General features: G+C 32.4%; 2 protein-coding genes across 2 annotated transcripts in view; both read left to right on the plus strand.

Moving 5' to 3' along the window:
- Window positions 1-24254, plus strand: part of LOC135205600 (uncharacterized) — a gene marked incomplete in the record, with an annotated part of 26319 nt that extends 2065 nt beyond the window's left edge. The window contains 1 exon segment of the mRNA XM_064236374.1: window positions 22707-24254. Within this exon segment, the coding sequence (XP_064092444.1) occupies window positions 22707-24011 (1305 nt within the window).
- The window catches only part of LOC135205599 (uncharacterized), a 349446-nt gene continuing 349077 nt past the window's right edge, over window positions 23886-24254 (plus strand). Inside the window, exon 1 of the mRNA XM_064236373.1 lies at window positions 23886-24254. Coding sequence (XP_064092443.1) covers window positions 24029-24254 — 226 coding nt within the window. The 5' untranslated portion in view covers window positions 23886-24028.

The following is a 24254-nucleotide window of genomic DNA, read 5'->3' on the forward strand; positions in this document are numbered from 1 at the left end:
AGAGCACTATATAATATCATTATCATCATGCCTTTCGCGAAACGCCCACCCACTAGGCCCTTAATTACGTCATATCACTTACCGTTCTTCATATACTACATCGAGCTACAAATGTCCTTTATGTCACTAATTCACTCTCTCGAATAATATATTTGATATTGTTTAACCAAAGGGGAATTTAGTAGGCGATATAGAATTTCGGGCCCCCCACCCCCCAACCCCCCCAAAGGCGCAAACCTAGGACACCATAACAATCCAGGAACGTCAGTGAAGCTTTTACCACTCCACACGCAAAGATATCATCCCACACTAATGATGCCTCTCTCACCCTCAAATACCTTTCGCGCTCAGTTAATTCGCTGATTTGGAGCGCAGCATTAAACCCACCTCGACTCCCCCCTGCCAAAAACGGCTGGAGGGTAGTGTTGTAGTGCTTATGACAGCACATAGCATTAATATACGTCATATCACATTCCGTGGATTCATATACGTACATCGAGCTACAAATGTCCTTTGATGGGTCTATTCCTCTACTACCTCGAATTAATATATTTTCATATATGTTAATCGAGGGAATTTTATTAGGCGATAATAGAATTGTCAGTGCCAGGCGGAACCTAGGACATCATACAATCCAGGAATGTCAGTGAAGCCTTTTACCACTCCACCACCGGAAGAGCCTTTAATTTATGCCGTCTCTCACCCTCAAAATACCTATCGCGCTCAGGTATTCGCTGATTTGGAGCCAGCATTTACCCCACCTCGACCTCGTATGTTGTAGTGCTGTATGACAAGGCCGTAGCCAGTAATATAGTCATATCACATTACCGTGATTCATATACATACATCGAGCTACAATGATACCCTTTATATCTAATTCACTCTACCTGGAATTAATATATTTTCCATATATGTTTTAACCGAAGGAGACTTTTATTAGGCAATAATAGAATTGCCGGCGCCCAGCGCAACCTAGGACACACCATCAAATCCAGGCACGTCAGTGAGCTTTTACCCACTCCACCACTGCAAGAGGCTATAAATTCATGCCGTTGTTCCTCACCCTCAACAATACCTTTCAACGCTCGGTATCGCTGATTTGGGAGCCAGCATTAACCCACCTCGACTTGGTATGGTGGTAGTGCTTTAGTACAGCACATGAATTAATGATAAGTCATTCACATTACCGTGATTCATATACATAATTTGAGCTACAATGTCACCTTTAATGTCTAATTCACTCTTCTCGGAATTAATATATTTTGATATATGTTTAACACAGGGGAATTTTATTAGGCGATAATAGAATTGCCGGCGCCAGGCGCGAACCTATGACACCATACAAATCCAGTAACGCAGTGAAAGCTTTTTACCCACTCACCACCGCAAGAGGCTGTTAATTATGCCGTCTCTCACAACTGCAAATAACCTTTCGCGCTCAGGTATTCGCTGATTTGGGAGCCGCATTAACCCACCTCGACCTTGGTATTGTTGTAGTGCTTATGACAGCACGTACATTAATATAAGTCAGATCACATAATACCGGGATTCTATACATACATCGAGCTAGAAAAAAAAGAAAAAAAAAAAAAAGAAAAAAAAAAAAAACATATGTCCTTTGACGTCTAGTTCCTCTACCTCGGCATTAATATTTTTTATATATGCTTAGACCGAAGGGATTTTATTAGGCGATAATAGAATTTGTCGGTGCCCAGGCGCGAACCTAGGATCGTACAAATCCAGGAATGTCTTGAAGCTTTTACCACTCCATCCCTGGAGAGGCCCTTTTAAATTAATGCCGTCGCTACCACCCTCAAATACCTATCGTGCTCAGGTATTCGCTGATTTTGGAGCCAGCATTACGCCACCTCGACTCGTTAGTGTTTTCTGCTTATGACAGCCTAGCCAATTAATATAAGTCATCTCACATTACCGTGATCTCTACGTTCCTGGATTTTTAATAACCAACTCTTCCTGCAGGTCGGGGAGTTGCATATGGGGGCCCATTAGGGCTGTTGTTTGCTAACTTTTTATGGGTCATTTGGAGGAAGACATTTTTAATTAAGTGCCCGAGAGCATTTAAAACCAACATATTACAGAAGATATGTTGATGATACATTTCCTTGTTCAACATTCCTGCAATGTCAATTATGTTGGAATATGTTAATAACATACATCATACATGAAGTTCTTTAAGACAAGAGAAGGACACACTCTTGCATTTTAGATGTTAAGGTTATTAGAAACACCATGGTTTTAGTACTCTGTTTTCAGGAAAAATACCTTTACAGGTTTAGGCACCAATTTTTTGTTCATGTTTCCATTTCTTTTAAAATACATGCAATCACCATTCTTAGATTATATACACAAGCACTTAGATATACCTCAGATGGGCCTCTTTTCAAGTAATGAAATTGAATATTATCCTTGATATTTCACTAAAAACCATTTCCCAAAAATTTCCAAAAGCTACATTGAACTTTTAATGTTCCAACATTAACTTTGTATGACACAATTCCCTTCTTCACTCCGACAATTACTCCAATGTTAAACAAATTATTGAAAACGAGCTAGGTTTTAATTAAACCTCATTCCTATGAACCCTAGAAAATTGGAGGCTTCTTGAGTTCTCGGACAACTTTCAGGATTTTCATGAGATCCAACATAATATATAAATTTCAATGCACCAATGCCTTGGTATTACGTTTGGATCCTCTCGAGGTGTTGCAGATTTGTTATTATAGCCATCTAGGTCTTAGTTATAGGACAGGTAAAGAATTCCAATCCCAAATTTCAATAAAGGACTCATGCTACAAATGCAAATTAATGGGAAAAAGCATTTTTCACATAATAGGCATACTAAACAAACAGCCTACTTAAAAACCCTTGAGTCCTTTATTTCAAGCACCTCTCTCCAGCTTAACTCAATGTTTCTCGTCTGTCCTCTCTCTCTGGCCATAATTGTTGTCTGGGCGATGTATGAAACTGTTGTGGTTCACTTGGCTCTTTTCCTATACCTTGAATAGGTAACCTTTCTCACTCATGTTTTGTTTTATTTTTAAAGTTTTGAATTATTTTAAAAAAGCTTGATTTTTTTATTATTAAATTGTACTTTTAAGTTTTAATGTTATCAAGTAAAATTTTAATTATTGCAGACTGATGATGTGTTGAGCAACATGAAACTTTCTCTATACAATCTTTCGGGGACTCCTCTCTTTACTGAGACTCAAGATTCCTTTTTATAGTACTTGTAACTATAATGTTTTTATACTTTCCAAATAATAATAATATTAATAATAATAATAATAATAATATAATAATAATAATAATAATAATAATCCTAATAATAATGATATAACTGTAATTACAAAAATTCATATTATGTGATAGTATTTAAAGGAATACAATACTAATCTATCTGTCACTTTTATTAAGGCTAACTCTCCCCTCTCTCTCTCTCTCTTCTCTCTCTCTCTCTCTTTCTCCTCAATCTACTCTCTCTCTCTCCTCTCCTCTCTCTCTCTCCTTTTGCCACACAAAATATGTTGTCATAGTGTAACTCCCTCCCTCTCTTTCGCTGAAGTGGTTATAGTATTTTTGGGGGGGGGGGAAAGAGAACAGAGAGAATAAACTCTCTCTCCTCTCTCTCTCTCTCTCTCTCTCTCTCTCTCTCTTTCTACCGAGATGAAAGATTTTTATGGTACTATTATGTAAAATGTTTTTGATATTTCCAGTATTTAATAAGAATAATCCTAATAAAATAATAATAATAATAATAAAACTGTAATTACAAAATTCATAATGGTAGTATTTATAAAGAGATGAAAATTACCTTTCCATTTCCACTTGTAAGGATAACTCCTCTTTCTACTGGGAGAGAGAATTTTTATGGTAATGCACATGATTTATTTTATTTCAAATGATCTAATAATAGAAGTAGTAATATATGATAACTAATTTCAAATGCAAATTCTTCCCTTCGTACTTGTTTCTGTGATCAATTTCCCTACCTCATAACTCCAGTGACGCCTCGGAGCTGGAAGTACAATGCCATCAATGTCAACAAATTTAATGGGTTTGTCTGTAAACTCCTCTCTCTCTCGTCTCTCTCTCTCCTCTCTCTCTCTCTCTCCTCTCTCTCTCTCTCTCTCTCTCTCTCTCATCTCTCTCCTCTCTTTTACTGAGATGAGATCATTTTCATGACATGTATTATAAGTTTATCATTAAATTTTCCATAATAATACGTAACTATAACTGTAAGTACAAAATTCATATCTGAGTATTTTATGTTAATACAATAACATTCCTTTCTCTCTTTTAATACTGTACAGGAGGAACTCTCTCTCTCTCTCTCTCTCTCTCTCTCTCTCTCTCTCTCTCTCTCTCTCTCCACAAGATACCTTGTCATACATTTGGTGTTTCTATTTCTTCACCTTTTATCTTTCTCTCGCTCTCACGACCAAGAATTGATACAGACAACATAATTGCACATCCTCTCTTTTCTCTCTTCTCTGAGAATATATGTATTTATGGAGGGGAAAAAGTTGCATACAGACAGTTCTTTCAATCTTTTGAAACCGTAAAGGATTTATTCTCTCTCTCTCGCTCTCTCTCTCTCTCTCCTCTCTCTCTCTCTCTCTCTCTCTTCTGTGCTTATTGGCTGTTTATATATTTCTAACGGTAAACTGATTTCAAGAATAGACTTTAAATGATATTACATAATACCATTCAATGTATAATTGGACGTAGGATAATACTTTAAGCTAGACATTTGGTATTTGTGATTTCACATACAATTGCTTCACTTTGTAAAAGAAAAATGGATGTCCAAATAGTACAGTATGAAAGAAAACGTGCATGACTGAATACTTATGGGGGACTGAATTATTTCAACATACGTAACTAGGCATGCAGTACTACATAGTATTATTTATGTATAACCATAAATGTAGATTTACTTAAAAACAGTATTAATATATTTCAAGATTAATATGAACCATAAATAGGATATTTTAAACATGTATATTTGATGAAGGATGGTCTTTTTAGGATCCTTAAGTGGGTTTGCATTTCAGGATAGGAAGTTTAATGAGGCATTTTTAGAGGTGGATTCCAAACTCGCAGATTTAACACTCATTCGCGGGGGGGGGGGGGGGTCTGGTACGCATCCCCCGGGAATACGGGGGACTACACTGTATATCTATATATCTTTTATGTATACGTTTCGCATAACTGTGTGCATCATCAGTCTGTGAAATACAATACAAAGACCTATAAACAATCACATAAAAGTTAAAAGGGAATTCACAATTTTAAAATACAAGTCTAAAAGATTAAAACTAGCCAGTAAATAAAATAGAGACTACTAAAACACCACCCGTCACCTGACCATAGTGAGATGGAATGAACCTCAGCTGGCAGAGAGAAGCGACGACAACTATGCCAGTAGCAGAGGTGACGAGGACAAATTCCGTTTATGAGATCACAGTCTTTCATATATAACGACTCCAGCGTTGTAGTTGGGCAGGATGTGTAACATAATCATATTGTAAATGTTCTTTTGATTTCAGTTTGGCATATTATTGAGTGGTTTCGATTTGAAAATGCTGGTTGTTTTTATTCCTTTGACCAGTACGGAAGCTAAGCCAAATGGCTACAATATCTGAACGCCATCAGCAACCTCCAATCGATCCACGTAAGCCCGGACATCCAGGGCATGTGAATTTATAATAACTTGATCTCATGAAGGGCTGAAGGCGATCTTTCAAAGTAAAAAAACTATCGAATAGTGCAAAACTGAAATTCCAAAAAGAAATATTATACTATAATTGATTATGTTAAACATCCTGACCACTACAACGCTGGAGTCGTTATGTATTAAAAAGACTGGTGCCCTCGATTAAACGGTAATTTGTCCTCGTCACCTCTGTACCTGCATAGTTTTACTCCTTCTCTCTGCCAGCTGTAGTTTCATTCCATCTTCACCTCGGTCATAGGACGTTTGTGTTTTTAGTATCTCTCTTTTTATTTACTGCCTTTTTAATCTTTTTTTAGACGTTATTTTTAAAATTGTGAATTCCTTTTAACTTATGTGTTGTTTATATGTCTTGTATTTTATTGTCACAGCCTGATGATGCACACAGTTGTGCGAAACTATCGTATGGAATAAAACTTGGCCCTTTAATCTAGTATCATGGACTCCTTCTCTACTCCACTAATTGAATGCTGAATCACTATATCTATATAGTATATATATATTATATATATATATATATATATATTATAATAGATGTGTTGTATGTATTTAATATATTTATATACGTAATATATATATATATATTATATATATATATATATATATATATATATATCCACATATACTACATACATATATATATATATATGTAAATATATATATATAATTATTATATATATATTATATATATATATATAGGATGCTTCAGCCTTCAATTATAAATTGTCCAGAAGGAGTCCAGGATACCAGATTTAAAGGTATCATATATATATATATAATATATATATATATAATATATATATCTATATATATATATAGATACTCTATAATATATAATTATAATAGATAATATATGATATATATATATGTATATATATATATATATAGATATAATATAATATATCATTCAAGCTACAAATGTTCCTTTATTCTAAATTCACTTTACCTCCCAAATGAATATTTTTCATATATGTACCGAGAAAGGGGAATTTTTTGAGTTGTAAATAATTTTCGTCCCCCCATGGGATCGGAACCCACCGTCCGAGTGGACGGGGACGAAATCAGGGACAGTCAGTGACCGCTATCCCCCCCCCCACAATCAGCCAAGAGACGATATATAGTTCATATCGATTCTGACCTTACAATATCCCTCGATCTCTTGTGCTTATGTAATTAGAATCGATATGAACCCACCCCGTCTACCATGTTAGCAATTCGAGGCGTTTGAACAGCACGTAGCCTTTTGTTATGAATAATTATCACATCGAACCGTGATCCATTTTAATTCTCAATTCAAAGCTACAAAATGTCCTTTATTACAACGCACCGGAGATCGAGGGGATTTTGTAAGGTCAATCGATTGAACTTATGCGGCTCCCTGTTGGCTGATTGGATAGCGTCACTGACTGGCCTTATGTTCGTCCTCAATCTACTTGTACGGTGTTCGGATCCATGGGGGGACGAATTATTATTTAACTAAAAAATTCCCTTCGTTACATATTGAAATATATTCATTTTGGAGGTAAAAGGAATTTAGATTTAAAGGACATTGTAGCTTGAATTGATATATGGTTATTAATTATTGCATAAAAGGCTACGTGCTAGTCAAACGCTCGAATTGGCTAACAGGTATACACTGGTTTCATATCAATTCTAATTACAAAATGCACTCGAGATCGAGGTGATTTGTAATTTCAGATCGATATGAACTTATAGCGTCTCTGTTGGCTGATTGGATAGGCGTCACTGACTGTCCTGATTTCGTCCCTGTCCACTTGGCGGTGGTTCGATCCATGGGGGGACGAAATTATTAGCAACTAAAAATTTCCCTCTTCAGTACATATATGAATATTCATTTTGGAGGTAAGTGATTTTAGATATTAAAGGACATTTGGTAGCTTTGATTGATCTAATAAATGGATCATGGTTCGATGTGATAATTATTCATAACAAAAGGCTGACGTGCTGTCAAAACGCTTGAATTGCTAACATGGTAGACTGGGTTCATAATCGATTCTATTCAAAGCACCGAGATCGAGGGTGATTTGTAAGGTCATAATCGATATGAACTTATAGCGTCTCTGTTGGCTGATTGGATAGCGTCACGGCCTGTCCTGATTTCGTCCCCGTCCACTTGGACAGGTGGTTCGATCCCATGGGGGGACGATTATTATCAACTAAAAAATTCCCCTTGCGTAAATATATGAAAATATATCATTTGGGAGGTAAAGTGAATTTAGATATAAAGGACTTTGTAGCTTGAATTGTATAGAAATGGAACAGGTTTTCGGATTTGATAATTATTCATAACAAAGGCTACTGCTGTCAACGCTCGAATTGGCTAACCATTGTAGAAGGGTTTCATATCGATTCTCATTACACAAGCACCGAGATCGAGGGTGATTTGTAAGGTCAATCGATATGACCTTATATCGTCTCTGTGGCTGATTGGACAGCATCACTGACTGTCACACCTGATTTCGTCCCCCGTCAACTTGGCCGGGTGGTTCTATCCATGGGGTGACGAAATTATTATTCAACTAAAATTCCCTTCGGTACATATATGAAATATATCATTTGGGAGGTAAAGTGAATTTAGATATTAAAGGACATTTGTAGCTTGAATTGATATATACATGGATCACGGTTTGATGTGATAATTATTCATATATATATATAAATATATATATATATATAATATATATATATTGTAATATATAATATATATATATATATATATAATATATAATTATATAATATTCACAAAAAAATAATATATATATATATAATATATAATATATATATATAATAGATAATAATATATGTAATATATACTATATATATATATTATATATATATTAAGATATAATTATAATATATATATATATATATATCTAATATATATAATATTATTTATATATATATATATTATATAATATATATATTATATATATATATATATATTATATATAATATATATATATTTATATAATATAGATATATATATATATATATATAATATATTATAATATAATATATATATATATATTATATAGATATATATACATATATATATATAAATATAATATATATTATATATATAATTTATATATATAATATATATATATATATATATATATATATATATATATGTATATGATATATATATATATATATATTATATTATATTATATATATATGTATGTATATATATACAAGATATTATACTATATATGTATAGTATATAGATACAATCTATATATATATTTTATATTTATATATATTATATATATCATAATAATATATATTATCATATATTAATATATATATAGTATATATTATAATATATTATATAATATATTTATATATATATATATATATATATATATATATATTAATATTTATATATATTACATAAAATAAATAATTAAAATTATATATATTATATATATTATATAATATTATATATATATATATATATATTATAATTATCTATATATATATCTATCTCTATTATAGATATATTTAATATTAGATATAATTATATATATATATTATATATATATAGGAGAATTATCTACTATATATAATCTATATATAATTATATATACTATATATATATATATCATATATATATAGCTATTCTATATATATTATAAATATATTTTCATAGATCTATCTTGTATCATTCTCTATATCTATATATATATATATCTATATTATACTATCTATATTTACTCTATCATATATATAATATATATATATATAGTATATATTATAATATATAGTAGTCACTCGAGATACGAAAGGCTCTACTTGGCGAAAAACTTCAGATACGAAAGCCAATGCGAAAAATTTTACTGCTCTACATACGAAAAGTTTCAGATATGAAAGGTTGTTGCTGTTAGAAAGTCCCGAGATTCGCCCGGACCACCGAGACATTTTAAAACTCCCGCGCCTGCCACAGAGTAATCCACCACCCTCTCCCACTCTCCCTTTGGTTCCGGATGCTAGTCACCCATAAAGGTCCTGCTCTCCTATTGGTCAACATCTACCCCTTGTGATTTAAGTATGATATTGGTAAGGTTGGCCTGTAAATTGAACAACTTATTCACGCAATACATTTAATAAAAAAAAACATTAGGTAAAGATAGAATAAAAATAGAAATGATGGTTATCATACTGTTTTGGTAGTTTTCAGTAGTTGAAGGAGATAATGAAAATTTATGGCTTACTGTGTAAAAGTGATGCTTGGCGATCGTTCGATACGAGTAAGTGCTGGAATGTAACAGACGTTTGGAAGCTTTTTTTTTTGTTTGTTTATTATAGGTTAATGGTTTACTTAATAATTATTTGAAAAGATACATGCAATACATTTAATAAAAAAATTGTGAAATTAGATGATCAGGAAAATATAATGACATCAGTCTGCCAACCAATAGGTTCTTTTTAGAATTCTTCTGTTTTATTATTACGTTTGTATTACTTGTTTCATTACAGCTGTGAGTAACTCGGTAATCTGCCATAGGTAAAGATAGAATAAAGAATAGAAATGAATGTTATATACTGTTTGGTGGTTTTCAGTAAGTTGAAGAGCGATCTTAATGACAATTTATGGCTTACTGTGTGCTAGGAAGAAATGATTGCTTGGCGCTCGTTCGATTACTCGTAAGAATGTAAAAATCACGCTTGGAGGTTTGATATTGTTTGTTTGTGTATTATAGTTAATGATAATTAATAATTATTTTGAAATGAGTACATACTGATTATTTATACAATTTTATTGTACCCCCACAACCCACCAACAACCCCCCCCCCCCGCCCACACACCCACCGCATATTCTAAGCTTTTAGCTCTTAGGTTTTTAGATGTCAAATCATAGACTAGGCTACAGTAGACAACCGCTAACGGCTAGGCTTTTGCTAAGGGACATATGCTAAAAGTCCTAATATTGCAGTAAAAAATGGGTTGAACATTACATGCAGTTTGAATATCACTCAAGTAGTACAGTATTTGCTTTTGGGAGACATATTTTTTCTTCCGTCGTAACCCTAGAACATGTTTTTAGGCCTGGCAATATAATTTACTGGGGTGTTTTTTGGAGGCTTGGAACGGATTAGCCATTTTAACCTGTAATGTGTTCCAAGATACTAAAACTCCATACTACTAAGGCCGTCTAGGAACGGATTTAATATTCGTATCTCGAGGTAACCACTGTATATATATATATATATATATTTATATATATATAATATCTATATATAATTTATATATATTATATATATATTATATATAATATATATATTATATGTATATATATTATATGTATAATATATATAGTATATATATCTATATATATTATATAATATATATATATTATATATATATATATATATATATAAATATATATATATATATATAAGTATATATATGTAATATATATATATATTAGGATATATATATATTATATATATTATTATATATATAGATATATGATATAATACAATAATATAATATATTAATAATATATATACATATATATATATAAATAATATTATTTATATATATATATAATTAATATTATATATATAATAATATATAATATAATAATAGAAATAGTATAGTATATATAGTAATATAATATATATATATATATATATATATAATATATACTATATAATATTACTATATATATATATATATATAATATTATTATATAGGGTGTATTTTCGATGAGACTATACAAAATTCCTGTTTTTTATGATTTCAATCATAAAATGCACTTTTTGTGACAAAACTATTAAAAAACCAGTATAAATTTTTAATGTTTTTCTTGAGTTTTACTAACAAATGGCTGTTTTTAGCCTTTTTATAGGGTTCCCAAACATTCGTGGGTTCTAACATTCACGGGGGGGGTGGTCTGGTACACCATGCATGTATATGTATGTATTAATATAGGATACCATATATATATTTAGATATATTAGAAGATATATATATATTATATATATAGTATATATATTTATATTATTTATATATTTATATATATATATATATATATATTATATATATATATTATAGATATATATAGATATATAGTAGAGCCATCGGTTCTCGACGATTATTCGTTCGCAGAAGGAGCGTCGAATTCGATATACTTTCCAGAACTGCATCAAGTTTTCCCATAAAGAAATAACTGAATATGGATTAATCCATTCGTGACCATCAGTTATTACCCTACCTCTTGCCTTTTTATACATGACATTACAGGTAATTACACTAAATAGTTAAAAGTTAAATAAATATCATGTTAACATATATATTTTATAATTTTAAATTATAATAATACATATAAAAGAAAATAGCCTGTGTCCAAATGATGTTGACCAAGATCCATAGCTACCTTGGTAAATAGTAGTAGAATGTAGTGTAGTGGGTAGGCATACATCGTGTCTGCTAACATAATAAAACATTGAAAAGCAAGCTAATTATTACAGTAATCTAATAAACTATTAAAATTAAACCCAATTATATTTTATCAAAACTTGCATTTGCCTACAGTAAGTCCGGCATTTAGGATTCTCAAACACACCCACCTGACGCGCCCTGGGTGGTTTATATCGGGACTATCGTAGAAAGAAACCGATATCTCGCTATAAGCCTAGAACATTTACATTCAATATTTAATTTTATGTAAATCTTTTACGGAGTCGACTGCAATCTGTATACAAAATCGCTTGGGAAATTATCTTTCAGTAATGTTTTTCATAAATGTCCTTACAAAAAAGTGCGTCCTTTTTAACGCAACTTGTCCAATATCAGGGCTGGTTTCAAGCTTATTGACTATGACATTATTATGGTACTGCTGGTACATAGTATACGTACGCATAAATAAAAGATCTCTTAATGTCTTTATTACTATACCATTACGTACCAGCAGCTCCTTGAGTTTATATCGAGCTAACCTCCCTCTTTTTTTTTTTTTTTTTTTTTTTTTTTTTATTACGAAGGACACATAACGAAGCATACAGATTGCGTTCGGTTACGCGCACGCGATATGCAATATGTAAACTGTGTCACTACCAGAACTCATACGTAAACATTGACGTCCTTTTTACAGTAACATGAAAGATCGTCTAATTTCTATATTATTCTATACCATAAGCGGCTTCTCTGTTAAGCTGAAGGCTAACCTCGTCTTTTACCAGCAGGCTTTAACAAGATTAAGATTGCTTTCACTACCGAATCGGCACACGTTACGTATTTGACAGTGGTTTCACTACCAATCTCACATGTACATGACTAATTTTTCAGTGACATAAAAGAATCTACTTAATTTCTATAATTAATGTATACCGTAGCGGATTCTGATTAACCTAAGGCTAACCTTTCTTTACCGGCACACTAAAAGCTGAGATTGCGTTGCTACCGAATCCGGAACATGTTTACGTATGTACTCATTGGTTTTCACTACCAAATCTTACCGTACATTAACGTATTACAGTACGACAAAAAGATTCTTTCTAAGTTCTAATACTACCCACACTTAATATGGCTAATAGTGGCTCTCTGCTTATAAACTATGACTACTCTTCTTGACGAAAGCTTAACAAGCTTAAAGATTGATTCGCTACCGAACCGCACATGTAACTACGTACGTAACATTGCCTTCACTCCAAACCTAACACTTGCAATACTACTGCATTTGCTACTGAACTCGCGCCTCAAGTGTGAGCATGGTTTTAGAATATTCTTCGCTTGAAAAAAAATCAAGCAAGGGTGCTTGATTAATCTTTTTTTCGCTCATCACTTCATGCAGAGGAGAGGATAGCGAAACTAAGGTTTATTTTGAGTGGGAAATGAGAACATTTGAAGAGGAAACGCGAGATGCATGTAACACTTTTGAAATTATTTTCAGAGATTAAACAATAAGCAAAGTTTTAATAGATACCATAGTAATGTTGGGACCCATGATGAATCAACATGTCACTGCGTATAGAGGTTGATACCACCGAAAAAGCAAACGAAAATGCGCGCAAGGTGTACAAGACAAGACACGTTTTGAATGTTTGTAACATTAAGTTGCGACTTTAAACAATGCTGAGTGGCATCACCATTGTTTGACCCAACCGTTTAGCTAAATTATGCTAGTCGGTCCACAAAGCAGAATTTATGCAAATATGGTGCAATTTTGTGCCAAATTATGCTATTATCTCGCATTACTCTCATTTCTCTAATACATTTAGCTAAACAAACGATGTAATGGAATTTAAACATTTATATATTAGGTGAAATGAAAACGTGACGAACAGACAATATTTATAACTAATATTTGATGATCTTTACATGTTAGGAAACGCCGTAATAACCACCATTTTCTTTGATAGATCACACTACGCAATCACTAGTACACTATTTGATAGGCAATCACTATTTACTACTTGACCAATGTGTGAAGATGAAACACCATACAATGTGAAGAAAACACAAATTTGTACTTATTACTGCATCATTTATCATGCCACTCATACATTTTCCTTGTTACAGGCCACATAACAATTAATAATACTTTGAAATGTGTGAAAATTACTTCAAATATAACATTTTGTGATTTACTGATATTTTACTGAAATTAAACTAAAAAAAAAAGGTAAACAAATCAAACCTTCTCTAATCAAGAGAAAACATACGTACGTATTACTTGATCAATTATCATGCACTGAAACACTATTTTCTTTAACATATCACATACACAATTAATAAATACTTGAAATTGTGAAAATCACTTCAGACATAATTAAAATGTTTGATTACTGAAAAAAATAATCTTAAAAAGGACTAAAAGTATTCTTTCTCATGGAAGAAAAAATGAATTAACCCTTAAACGCCGAAGCGGTAAAAAAAAGTCTCCCGTGTGCGCGGAGACGTTTCAGAAGTGAGCGCGGAAGTCGGAAAAATATTTTTTTCAAAAAATCACAGCGTGCTTAGTTTTTTAAGATTAAGAGTTCATTTTTGCTCACCTTTTTTAACTATGGTCATTGCTGAAGTTTAGTATGAAACCATCAGAATGACAAAAATTATCATTATCATATATAAATAATCGATATATGATAGCGCAAAACGAAATTTCATATATAATTGTATTTAATCGCGCTGTGCGCAAAACGGTTAAGATAACAAATACTTTTTTTTTCGTTGTCATGTACACTAATTGCAATCATGTGGTATATAACACATTGGTAAAATAATTAAAAGCAACACAGAGAAAATATTATCACAAAATAATGCATGAATTCGTAACGCTCGGAACGTACACAAATATTTTTTTAAAAATTCACCATAAATATAAATATTGTCCTAGAGACTTTCAATTTCTTCAATGAGAACAAATGATGGATATTAAAAACTATACTGTAAGAATTTAGCGTTACAAATCTTTTTCGACCATATCTGACAGTTAAATTTGACCGCAGTGTCCGAATTTTTTTATATATATATTTTTTTATATGCAATTGTTCGGATAAGAAAGCTACAACTTTCAAATATTTTTTTCGTTTTATTCTACATGAAATTTGCGCACATTTTTTCATAATATAAAACTCTATGAAATGCCTAATATGAACGGAGCAAATATTCCGAGAATTGGGACTTACGCATTTCGAGATTTGTGCGGAGAATCCGCGCGCGAGGGAAGAAATTTTTTTTAAAATTCCCCATAAATTTAAATATTGTGCTAGAGATTTTCGAATTTCTTTCACGATGAAGATAAATGAATGAATATTACTAGACTGAAGAGTTTTATCTTACAATTGCGTTTTTCGACCATTTCGGTAAGTCAAATTTGACCGAACGTGGTTTTTTTTCTATTATCGTGATTTATATGCAAATATTTTCCAAATGAGAAAGCTACAACCTTCACTATTTTTGTTGTATTATACATGAATTGCGCCATGTTTCATATATAAACTTTATGTAACGGCTAATTTAAAATGGTGGCAAACTTACCACAATCGCACGTATGATTTTTTCAGGAAGAGTTACCGCTAGGACGTAAAGAAAATGTATTTTTTTTATAATTCACCATAAAATCGAAATATGTTCTAGATACTTCCAATTTGTTGCAAAAAATGACGTAAATGCTTGAATATACTAGAATATAATGGGTTTAGCGTACAATTGCGTTTTTCGACCATTTCGTAGAGTCAAAGTGTGACCGAAGTTGAAATTTTCACTTATCATTTTTTATATGAAAATAGTTCAAAATTGAAAAGCTACAACCATGGGTTGTTTTTAGTTGTATTGTGCATTAAACATTGCACACATGTACATATATAAACTTTATGTAACGGCTAATTTTGTAACATGGTGCAAACATTACCACCATCGCATGTATGATTTTTTTCGGAATAGTTACCGCCCGAACGTAAGAAAAAGTTTTGTTGCATAATTCACCAGAAATCGAAATCTTGTGCTAGAGCTTCAATTAGTTTCCAATTAAGGTAATGATTGAATATTACTAAATATAAGAGTTTTAGCTTACAATTGCGTTTTTCGCCCTTTCGTAGAGTCAAAGTTGACCGAGAGGTTGAATTAGGCACTTATCGTTATTTATATGAAATATCTCAAAACTGATAAAAGCTACAATCATGGATATTTTTTTGTTGTATTTTACATAAAATGCGCACATTTTTCATATTAAATTACTCCATGTATGGCTAATTCAAAATGGTAAAAAAAATTATGTCAAAGTGGAAATAATTTCGGAGATTGTCACAGATACTTTTAGTGCAGCAAGACAGAAATTCGCGCTTGCGCGCCTGCGTAACGATTGTTAAACCAAACAACCCTGATTCCGTGAACTCCCAGCTCCCCCAAGGCGTGTGATTCAATGAGTTTTCGGCTGGTAGGCTAAATATTTTTCCGCTAATTTTTTAAAAAACTTTGTATGTCGACGTAAAATACGTCCAGTCGCACCGAGAGACAAAAATGTCGACGTAAATATGTCACAGTCGGGCGTTTAAGGGTTAACACTTTACTGTCGTTTGTCATGGCCACTGTGGGTATTTATTTATATCCAAAATTTGAACATTCCTTAGTTGGGTTTAAACTAGCATTAACTCATTGTTAGTGCTGCTTTTTGAGGCAATTTCACTTGTATATACATTCACTTAGCTGTGTATGAAATTTGAGAATTTTCATGCATATTATTTAAAATTTTAGTGAAATACATACTAAAATTGTACTAGAACCCTAAGTGTGAAAGAGATTATGCAAGCGTCCAATCCTTGGGTAAGATTATGCTAAAAAAACATGAATTATGCTACCTTTGGTAGCACTGGACGACGCCAACTAGCGGCGGCCTGGCGGAAACAGTTTTGTTTAAAACTCATATGGTCGGGTCGGAACTGGTTTTTTGGTGATAACAGATACAAAGTTTATTGAAATTTTATTGGCGAAATCCACGATGTATGTCGAGTACTATACGGTCGTGAACCGGGTCTCTACTGTGTGTAATATATATATATAGATATATATATATAATATATATATATATAATATATATATATATATAATTATATATATATATATATATATAATATATATATATATAATATATATATATTAATATATTATATGTATATTATATATTAAGTATATATATATATATAGTATATATAATATATAATATAGATGTATAATATATATATAATATATATATATATATATATATATATATTATATAGGTAATATTTATATATAGTAATATATATATATATATAATATTATAATATATGTATATTATATATATATATATATATATAATAATATATATATCTATCTATATATATATGTATATTATATATATATATATATATATATATAAATATATAATATATATATGGTATATTATATATAGATAGTATATATATATATATATATATAATATAATATATGTATATTATATATTATATAATATCTATAGTATATATATTATATATATATAATAATATATATTGTATATTATATATTATATATATATATATATATATGATTATTATATATATATATATATATATATAATATATAATATAATATATATATATATATGTAATATTATATATATAGAAAAAAAAAAAAATAGGGGATATATATATATCGTATATTATATATAATATATAATAGTATATATATATATAGTATTATAATATAACATTATATATATATACACATACATACAATACATACATACATACATACATACAGTACGTCCCGCAATTTATGCGAGAAATTGGTCGGATCCACGGCTTGCAGAATTGAAAATCAGAAATTTCAAACACATACACGTATGGGAATAATTCCAGTGAGGCCAGCAAACAGGAACTTATCCCATCAACTTTTTATCCTAGCCCATTTTCAGTACACACTTTCTATGTACATACTGTAATTTTATCTGTATGAAATTGTTCCTTATGGATAAATCACATTAAAAAGGTTTTTGATAACTTTAAAGTTTAAAGTACACACAGGATGTGAAACTCCACAGTAAACATGCCACCATTGGGTTCAAGTGTACTAGTACGATACAGTCATTTCTTTAAAAAAACCTTTTGGAGGGAATTTTCCTCTAGCCTATCCTCTGCCAAAGAAAACTTTCAAACGTCCTCTATCTCATCCTCGTGACAGAAGTTTCTTCAGCTTTGCTGAACCATTTCGGGTACTAGCAGATCATGTTGTCTTCACTTCCGTTAGGCTAACAAACTTGTTACGAGTGCCTGTCTCAGTTCTTGTCCGGCACTTTTCACTGTGTATTGGTTTTCAATATAAATTTTATTCTATCGATAAAAAAAACTGAGGAAAATTCACAATTTGATATTGAATTACATGTCTTAAAAGAAATGATAAAAATTCAAATTCACCATGAAATGGAGTTTCTGGAAAAGTTTAGATAGAATAATCCTCTCTCTCTCTCTCCTCTAATCGCCTCTCTCTCTCTCTCATCTCTCTCTCTCTCTGCACCCTCTTTCTCTCCTCTCTCTCTCTCTCTCTCTCGCACAAAATTCAAAATGTGATATGTAATTACAATTTCTTAAAAGAAATGATAAAAATCAAATTCAACATAAATGACATTTTCGTGAAAAGTTTGGATCGAGCGATTCTCTCTTTCTCTCTTCTCTCTCTCTCATCTCTCTCTCTCACGATCTCTCTTCCCCCCTCACTCTCTCTCTCATCTCTCTCTCTCTCAAAAAACCATCTGCTTCCTCTGTTAAATCACACTTTGTACTAGTCATTTTTATCAAAACTTATTTCAACAACCAGAATAATATAAATGTCAAATGTCCAAAGTTAGTTGAAACAAGTTACTAGAAAAAATTCTTAATTTCAGGTTCACAATGACGGATTTTGAAGTTAGTTAACTGCTGCCAAAATCGAAGTTGCTCTTCCTATGGTCTTTACTTTTAAGGACAAGCTTTTTTAGTTTCGAGATAGTCTTCCTCTATCGACTGTCTAGGCAGGTGCATAAATGAATGCAGGATGATCAGAATCCTATGTACGATCTGAATCAGAACACATAAAGCGGCGAGTGTTGAGATGATACGATCAATTTGTGCGTACACACTGCGCTATGTCCGTCCGCAAGGACAGGAGTGGAGCCTTTCCGGTTTTAGCTAATGGTATAAACAGATGAGCTCTGCTCGGTGTTATAACACGTGGTCACAAAACATTTTTAGCTCAGAGTACCTATGGCGATGATGATTATACCGATCATTCAGAATACTCGTCACAGATCTGAATAATACATCTGACAATGGTGTGATACAATCTCACACACTACGCTATGACCGTTCACAATGCGTGAGCAGAGCTTTTCATCTTAGCTATGGTTGAACAGGAATCTTTCTCTCCCATTCCCCCACCCCTCCTCTCAGATACCAGCGAACCCCTCGCCCTCCCACCTCAATACTTGAAAAGACATAGATTATTTGATACGTTTTGCGGCGCGTGACTACAGAGTTTGAACGACTTCGCAGATACAAAAACCTGATTTTTGAGAACCCGAAACGCATAAAAGGGAATCGCACAATCAAACATGCATAATTTGGACCAGAATGTGTGTGTGTGTGTGTGTGTGTGTGTTGGTTGGTGTATGCAAATTTCAGTTTTACACATAAATAAAAAGAAATCACTTCCTGTATCCATTTGGTTATATAGTAAATTTCGGGCTAGTTTCTTATATGAAGATAATTTTTAGACAAAAATTGCTTTCTAATTGTAATAGTTGTTTCATAGTTATTGCAAATAGAATAATTTTTTCTTTGCAATTTTAGGCACATATAAATCAAGAGAGAGCAGATTTTTGTATTAATTTGATATATTTTAATTAGGGCTATTCTTAAATGACTCAATAGTTCTAGTTGCAAAAATCAGCCTTCTAATTCATAAAAATTCATTTAAAAAAAAAATTAATGGTGTGTCTGTTTTCTGCTTTCCTTTTCTCAATCTTAATTTTTCTAATGAAGACAATATTCTTTGGAAGCTTGAATCTCCAAGTCAGTGGCCCCTGTGGGCATGTGCCATATGGAATAGGTTTTCATCTTCTAATTATATAATGATATAATCAAGCAAAGAAATAAGAAAAAATCAAATATAATACGCCCTAAGAAACATGCTGTAGAGCACACACACATGTAGAGATTAACTCACATTGATGAAATGCCACGTGGCAGATCTAAACACGACACGCGCACACATATACTGGCATACACAATAAAGCTTCTGTGAATATTATGAGGTGAAATGCAAATCAGTATTGCCAATAAAATAGAAAATGAACAACTATTTAGTAGTTGCCTCTTAAAATGAATTTGCTTTTTAAGATGTAAACACAGTGTTTTATACAAACCCAGTTTCCGAACAAATTTTATTTTTGTTAATCTTACTTAGCTAGGCTTTCAAACAAGATTACAAATTTTTCTGATGTGACATCATAAATATCTCTAATAATTAACACACATACCAATAACTGACATAAACACAGTGGAGTAATGATGTTGAAATAAAGCAAGTCGCGAAACAGTTGTTAGCAATTTGAGGGATTTACTTTAAAGAAAAGTCAAATGTTAAGTTTACCTTTGTATGCCAATTTAACATTTAATACAAAAATAAAAATATATTCCAGCAATACTTCGTCTCCTTTTTGCAAACTAAAAAGGATTCTCTAATTTTTTGCTAGAATGCTATGTCAGCTTGATCTGAAACATAAACTTTAGTCGTGTAAAGGCAGAAGATCATTTATTATATACATATTACATAATATACTAGATGTAATAATACAGTATAATAGATTTCTCAGTATTGAAAAATCACTGTGCTGTAATCACGATCAGTTACTGGTTGCGTGTGGGGTCCTGCAGTTCGAGGTTGAAACCAGCATTTCCTTTGGAAGCTTAATTCAGTCAGTGGCCTGTGGGCTTTTACCTGCTGTGAATAGGTTTCATCTAGTGAAATAAGTAATAATATTTTATTGATTTAATGGCAGAATTTATGGAATTGATCTTATACAAATATCTCAATTCTTCTATACTTGCTTCATTGGCACACCGGTATTTCTAACCAGCTGTCCGATGTTCATCATGCTGAAGGTCATCAACAGAATTTCAGGCTGGTGTTATCAAAGACGGGGGACGGGGATCAGGGACAGGCTAAGAGTCTGTGTCAGGTATTCCTGTGTCTTGTAGGTCAGAAACACTGTAGTAGTCCGGGGGCAAGACATATTTCTTATGATATGTTGGCTAACTCGTTTGGCCTTCCTCAGGATGGGATCACTGTGTGTAATGAGCTTCGGTGGGATTTGCGCTATTTATTGCAATTAGGTGGCTTGTTATATAAGCGCAAAATCTCACCAAATTGCTCATTGCACACGGCAATCTCGTCCCAGGACGGACGGATGATGAGGTGGCCAAAATATGTAGGCGTCCTTAAGAAGAAACCTGAAAAAAATATAAGAAGGCATATTAACCCCTGATGACTACGGCCTGTTCCCGACTTACGAGACACACTAGAATGCCTGACGCTGACTCTTAGTCTGTCCCTGAACCCCCACCATCTTTGATAACACCAGCCCGAAAATTCTGTATATTATATCTAATATCTACTGAATGATGCACGTCGAACAGCCGCTTAGAAATACCAGTGTGTCAGAGAAGCAAGTTATTAGAAGAATTGAGAGAATTCTGTATGTATAAGACCAGTTCTGTAAATTGTGCCATTGTATTCAGTAAAACATTTTTGAAAGAATGTCTGTTTCCAGAATAATGATAATGATAATGAATACAGCTGTAATAGCTTTGACTTATGCAATTGAATACTGTGAGCGTAACACCTAGCCTAGGTTAATAGTTCACACATGCACATTCTCTATCCCGTGTATGGTAATTCAGTATAGCAATAATAAGTTCGTGAACAGAAATACAGTACTAGTGGTGATAAAACCATGGTAGTTGTATGCGTAAAACACAGGTAGGCTGCCTAACTACTGAATTGTCATTTACGAGAGAGAGCGAGAGAGAAAAATAAATTGTTTATAAGCATATGGAGTGTTTAACAGTCTGGCATATTGACAAGATTAGTTGAGGAAGGGTACAGAGTTGCCTGTGAACACTTGTGCAAGTAATAGGAAAATGAAAACTGCATTCTCTCTCTCTCTCTCTCTCTCTCTCTCTCTCTCTCTCTCTCTCTCTCTCTCTCTCTCTCTCTCATGTAGATAGTTTGATTTTCCCCCATCAATTTGTCCTTATCACCATTAGCGAGATATAAGTAGTACATTTGTACAAATACAGACTTGCACTGAGTAAGGTGCATTAAAAAGTTGCACTATATTTAGACGTAAGTTTTAAGTTGAATTGTACATTTTACTTGTTTTTGTGATATAAGTGTTTTATGTCTTTTCAGGTGAAAGTGCTTATAGAATCAAAATTAACTTCTGAAAAAGTTAAATTCCTTGTGAAATCAGAGAAGGAATATTCAAATGGCAGAACGCTGTGGATTTTAACTACAAGTCTTTACTCCATATGTGAACTGGACAACCATCCAGAGTGCAAGTCATGTAGTAATAGATTGCAGTATCTCTTCACTCGTTCTCAACCCTCCAAGACAGAAATTGCTGAAAAGGTGCAAGATATTTTATATCATACTAACAAAACATGCTCATCGATACAGACTGATCTGGGCCTTAATGGCACAGTGCTTATTGTTCCTCCAATCCCAGCTCGTATTGTGCAGGAAGCAGCATCCAGAAGTCATGATGAGCTTCACAGAATGTGTGATATGCATGGTACCCCATGTGCTAGTGATGTGGTTCTGTTTAGACTTCATATATTTTACAATATTTTGTGTGATGCTTGGTCGAGTTTGGCTATTGAATGGCTTTTACCATTTGGGAAGCAGTCCCTTTTCCATGATTTTCAAAATGCATTTAGAGGCAAGAACCTTTTATCTATTAAAAATAAAGAACCTCATGAGTATGTAGAGAAGCAATGGCTATTAATAGTGAATGTTCTAATACAAATGGCTCTTGATGGTACTCTTTCTAAAGATTATGACTTACCTAACTTGAGTAATCTAAAGGATCTGTCTGCTGGTATGCTGACATTGCACCATAAAGAGCCTGTTAATGCTGAAAGTGATGAAAACAGTGAACAGGCAAATATATTTGAACATTGTGTTATTGTGGGGAACTCATCATTTTTCACCGAGTTGAAAGAAATGTTGAAAGGTTTGCCAGTTTCATTTCTTGAGAAATCAATGGATTTGGATGAAGAGGGAGTTAATATTATTAAAGCAGAAAAAGACAACTACCCTGAGAACACAGTATGGCTTATTATTCGTGGTGTGTCAGAAATAGCAGAGCTCACTGATGTATCACCAAGGTGTGAGGAAGCAAAGTGTGATGACCCTTTATATGTGTTTGTTCTGAAAAATGATAAAACCGGTAATCCAGATTTCAAAGGATTAAGTATATCTGAGATGGTTGAAAAAGTGTTGACTCGGGTTATAGAATTTTCCCTTATGTTACAAAAACACTACATGATAGGTCAGGTGTGTTTCTGGCCCCTATTATACCTGTTTCAGCATATTTTGGAGGCATTAATTCTGCTTTGTCTCATGACAAGCTACATGAGTATGCAGATAAGGATCCCTCCATCCCTGTCTTGGCCGGGTCATCTAAAGAGTGGATATCATCAGTACTTGAATTAGATAAACAATGGTTGAAAATGATTCTAGACAATGTGAATGAAGAATCTACAGAGTATCAAATACTTCAGAAGCAATGGAAATCATCTAGTAATGTGCTGATGTTTACTAATGTGCCTGGCAAGAACACACGATTGCTAAAAGCACAGTCAGCTTGGGGTGAGAATTTGAAGGCTATTATTTCAAGTCTTCTTAGCCAGGAAAAGAAGAAAAAGGATGAAGTGAACCTCGCATTGAAAGCTGCAG

The sequence above is a fragment of the Macrobrachium nipponense genome, chromosome 24 (assembly GCF_015104395.2).
Source record: "Macrobrachium nipponense isolate FS-2020 chromosome 24, ASM1510439v2, whole genome shotgun sequence".
NCBI classification, from domain to species: domain Eukaryota; kingdom Metazoa; phylum Arthropoda; class Malacostraca; order Decapoda; family Palaemonidae; genus Macrobrachium; species Macrobrachium nipponense.